The sequence below is a fragment of the Nansenia antarctica genome (genome assembly GCF_963989245.1).
Source record: "Nansenia antarctica genome assembly, chromosome: 18".
In the NCBI taxonomy this organism is placed as follows: domain Eukaryota; kingdom Metazoa; phylum Chordata; class Actinopteri; order Argentiniformes; family Microstomatidae; genus Nansenia; species Nansenia antarctica.
The window spans coordinates 10,630,529-10,635,528 of NC_137691.1; the positions used below are offsets into that span (position 1 = coordinate 10,630,529).

Genomic DNA, 5,000 nt, shown 5'->3' on the forward strand with positions numbered 1-5,000 from the left:
GCGTGTGTTTTTGTTGACACGCTCCTTTTCTCCACCGTGTAGGTTCTGCTCTTTAACACACGCTCACTGTCTCAGCTGTTGTGTTCTGGTTTATGGATATTATATTTATTATGATTATTATTTTTTGCATTATTTCAATCCCTTACCTTCTTCTTCTTCTTCTTCTTCTTCTGTTCCGCCGTCCACCACAGACGAGAAGGAGGAGGGGGTGCTGGGAAGTCTTCCTCTGCTCAGCTTTCGCATCGGAGGAGTTCAGCCGTCAGACAACATCAGCCGTCGGCACGCCTTTAAGGTCAGTGACCCTAGGGTGTTCATGGGGGGGTGGGGGGTTGTTAATGTGGTTTGGGGGGGGGGAGTTGTGGTCTGCTTGATAAGGGGGATTGGCGTGCTCAACTCACTCCAAAAAATGTGTTGTTAGTTTTCAAGGGGGTGCTGTCAGGGTGCTGGGTCGCAAACATATGAGGAAAAGAAAACCACTAGTTTGTAGTTTTAACATGTTTCAGCCTTCAACCTTCCTCAGCGGTTTGGGAGGGGGTGTGGGGTATCACTGTGAGGAGGAGGGGGGGTGGGGTATCACGGTGAGGAGGAGGGGGTGTGGGGTATCACGGTGAGGAGGAGGGGGTGTGGGGTATCACGGTGAGGAGGAGGGGGTGTGGGGTATCACGGTGAGGAGGAGGGGGTGTGGGGTATCACGGTGAGGAGGAGGGGGCGTGTGGGGTATCACGGTGAGGAGGGGGGTGGGGTATCACGGGGAGGAGGAGGGGGGGTGTGGGGTATCACGGTGAGGAGGGGGGGGTGTGGGGTATCACGGTGGGGAGGAGGGGTGTGGGGTATCACGGTGGGGAGGAGGGGTGTGGGGTATCACGGGGAGGAGGAGGGGGTGTGGGGTATCACGGTGAGGAGGGGGGTGGGGTATCACGGGGAGGAGGAGGGGGGGTGTGGGGTATCACGGTGAGGAGGAGGGGGTGTGGGGTATCACAGGGAGGAGGGGGTGTGGGGTATCACGGTGAGGAGGAGGGGGTGTGGGGTATCACGGGGAGGAGGGGGGGTGTGGTATCACGGGGAGGAGGGGGGGTGGGGTATCACGGGGAGGAGGGGGGGTGGGGTATCACGGTGAGGAGGAGGGGGTGTGGGGTATCACGGGGAGGAGGGGGGGTACCTGTGAAACGGGTGAAATGATGGTGTGACACATGTGACGTAACACCCGTCGCACGGCGAGCTGCTGAGAGGGCCGTAGTGAGCGTCACATCAGAGACAATGGCAACAGTGTACCGCTGGGAATAATAGGGAATAAGCAGAGATGTCTGGCCTGCTGTCAAGACCACAAAGCCCACATTTACTGTGTGTGTGTGTGTGTGTGTGTGTGTGTGTGTGTGTGTGTGTTTACAGCATCTCTGTGTGCTCGGCGCTTACACTGCACTTTGCACAGGAGCATGTTTGATCATAAATAGAAGGGGAGAGGGAGGAGGGGGAGGAGGGCAGTTTGGGATCGATGGAATGATAAAATGATGGGTTTGAAAAGGAGGGGAAGACTGACAGTGACAGAGGGGTGGAGACAGATAGAGAGAGGGAGAGAGAGAGGGAGAGAGAGAGAGAGGGAGAGAGAGCGGGACAGGCAGAAGGAGAGAGAGATAGCGAGGAGGACAGACGGAGAAAGAAAGTGCGACATAGAGGAGAGAGAGAGGGGGAGAGGGGGGGAGAGAGGGAGAGAGAGGGCAGGCACAGAGGGAGGGCAGAGAGAGTGAGGGAGGAGGGACAGACAGAGGAAGAGAGAGGTGTCACAGTGTGTTCCTCTCCCGGTCTCTGACGTAACGAACAGTGAAAAAGAGGTGAAGAGGCCAATGTCAGACACACAAACACCTTTACTCAGCACAGCAGCAGTACTGTCTGTAGCAGTGTCTGTAGTAGTGTCTGTAGTAGTGTCTGTAGTAGTGTCTGTTGTAGTGTGTAGTAGTGTCTGTTGTAGTGTCTGTTGTAGTGTGTGGTAGTGTGTAGTAGTGTGTAGTAGTGTCTGTTGTAGTGTGTAGTAGTGTCTGTTGTAGTGTCTGTTGTAGTGTCTGTTGTAGTGTGTGGTAGTGTGTAGTAGTGTGTAGTAGTGTGTGTAGTAGTGTCTGTAGTAGTGTGTAGTAGTGTGTGTAGTAGTCTGTAGCAGTGTGTAGTAGTGTGTAGTAGTGTGTAGTAGTGTCTGTAGTAGTGTGTAGTAGTGTGTAGTAGTGTCTGTAGTAGTGTGTAGTAGTGTGTAGTAGTGTGTAGTAGTGTGTAGTAGTGTGTAGTAGTGTGTAGTAGTGTGTAGTAGTGTGTAGTAGTGTGTGTAGTAGTGTCTGTAGTAGTGTGTAGTAGTGTGTGTAGTAGTCTGTAGCAGTGTGTAGTAGTGTGTAGTAGTGTGTAGTAGTGTCTGTAGTAGTGTGTAGTAGTGTGTAGTAGTGTCTGTAGTAGTGTGTAGTAGTGTGTGTAGTAGTGTGTAGCAGTGTGTAGTAGTGTCTGTAGTAGTGTGTAGTAGTGTGTGTAGTAGTGTGTAGCAGTGTGTAGTAGTGTGTAGTAGTGTGTAGTAGTGTGTAGTAGTGTGTGTAGTAGTGTGTAGTAGTGTCTGTAGTAGTGTGTAGTAGTGTGTAGTAATGTGTAGTAGTGTGTAGTAGTGTCTGTTGTAGTGTGTAGTAGTGTGTAGTAATGTGTAGTAGTGTCTGTTGTAGTGTGTAGTAGTGTGTAGTAATGTGTAGTAGTGTCTGTAGTACTGTCTGTAGTAGTGTGTAGTAGTGTGTAGTAGTGTGTAGTAGTGTCTGTAGTAGTTGAAACTGTGTCTGTAGTATCTATCCATGGTCATATCCCAGTACAACAAATCACAAAGTCCCTTGATATCTCAACAAGGAAAACGTTCCAGATTTGTCACCAGCAGGCGGAAATAGATTGTTTCATCTCTAACTAGACCTGTCTGCTTCAGGGACGTGATGCAAATGCAGTTATGGATAATACTCTTCATAATGAGTCCAATCGTTTCCTGGAATATTCTCATATTTCTCTTATTATGATGTTAAGAATGGTGTTTATATGGGTTCTGGGGTGGTCAATGCAGGGGTGAGGAGGGGGGTGTTGGGGGGGGCGAGGGGAGAAGAGTGTTTCAGTGTCGTGGTAACACAGCGTTGTCTGTGTTGACACCGGAGCTGTTGTGACAGTGGTATGACATGGCATTTGCCTGCCGGGTTCTCGCGGCCTCGCTTGCACTGAAGTAACAGCACAGTAACAGGTGTATGATGCGCACGCTTCTCACAGGTGCACGTCTGCCTAGGTGACATACTGTACATACAGTACCACAGAGGACCTGGGAACACCTGCACACTGTGTCCCTGCTCAGAGCATTATCACACTGAAACATCGATCAGAAGTGTCAACGTGTTGTAAAGGTCTCTCGACTGCACATCTTTTTCTATACTGCATGTTGTTTTAGCTGACGACAGCAGTTGACAATTCTCAGGTATAGGGCTTTTTTAATTTCTTACGTTTTTGTTTGAATTTACCAGTATTCATTGACGCTCAATGTATACAGATGACGTTATCGTCTATTTCTCTCTGTATTCCCCCTCTGTTCTGGCCTTGTCTTCTGCTTGGGATGAGAACGCTTTGTTCTCTTCGGCGACGTGTGTTGTTTTTCGGTGACGTTGAACTTTACAAGATTAGCCTTTCCTCCTCACCTTAGAGCTGCTTTTGGTGTGTCGGAGTTGATTCAACCTGGGGGCGTAAGGCCGTATTATAAATGAGTCATGAGGAAACTGCAGTGTTAAACAGGACTCTGTGTTTTCTACGGAGAACCGAGCGTCTCCGTGTTCCAGGTATTGCTCCAGCGATGACATTACCTGCGAGTTATCCGTAGACGATCAAGTCTGAGATCCAGGTACGCCGTTGATCCAGAAAGTTCAGTGACAGTGTTACCTAGGTATGCGGGGTTAGGTGTCTGGAGGCAGCACAGATAGTATGTCTCATAGTGGATGAAGTGTTGCAAACTGCACCGGGCTAAGTGGTGTTTTCTCTGAGCAGTAATAGAGGGTAAAGTCATGATCAGGCTGTTGTTGCCGAGGTGAGGAGGTGTTATTTCAGGGGCACGGCCCCCCCCCCCCCCCCTCTGTCTTCCCATCTCCCTCTACGAGGTCGAGTCTGAGCACGCTTCCTCCAGGAGCAACACACATTCCTGCTCAACCACTCTTGTTATGACACCTGTCCGTTCAAACTGACCAATGAGAGAGAGCCCAGTCTGGGAGCAGAGTGTCTGGGAGCAGAGATGATGACGACGACTCTGAAGTGCGTTACGTTATCTGTTATCTCACCACGACTGCTCCACATACCGTACGTTGAGATAACCTTTTTAGATTTAGAAATGTTTGAAATCAACATCAGTCAATCTAAATGTTTTCATTTAACAAACACATTCAAGTTGAGTATTCACTTAACTGTGTTCCCTTTAAATCACTACTTCCTGGTCTGCTGTTCAACAGTGCTACTTATTGGGAGTGTTGTTTTTGCCAAGAGCTGTAAATAGAACTGTCGGAGCGTGCTAGTCCCAACCTGACCATACCTGCAGGTTCAGTCAGCGATTACGCAGGGCGGAGGTGTGGTCCGACCAGACGGTATTTATGGTTGGGGTCACCCGAGCGTTCCAACGTTATGTGACAACGCCTGGTTTAAACTTGTAAAAAAAAAAGGCTGAGATGTGTAATGAACCTGGCGTCTTATAGCTCAAAGGCTTTTTCAAACGGTCCGTTTCTCCCCTGTGGACTGGTGTCAATTATTAAACGAGAACACACACCCGGGTAGGCTGGTGGGCGTGGACGGTGTGTATGAATGCTTTAGCAGTGTCTTAGGATTGAGTTACGGCAATAGGTGTCTGTGTGTGTCTGTGTCTGTGTGTGTGTGTGTTTCTGTGTGTCTGTGTCTGTGTGTGTGTGTGTGTGTGTGACTGTATCTGTGTGTGTGTGTGTGTGTGTCTGTGTGTCTGTGTGTGTGTGTGTGTG

The 5,000-nt window shown here is 49.6% G+C and overlaps 1 protein-coding gene across 1 annotated transcript in view; it reads left to right on the forward strand.

The window, feature by feature from the left end:
• The window catches only part of plekha6 (pleckstrin homology domain containing, family A member 6), an 84,692-nt gene that overhangs the window by 46,282 nt on the left and 33,410 nt on the right, over window positions 1-5,000 (forward strand). The window contains 1 exon segment of the mRNA XM_080547888.1: window positions 192-321. Coding sequence (XP_080404014.1) covers window positions 192-321 — 130 coding nt within the window.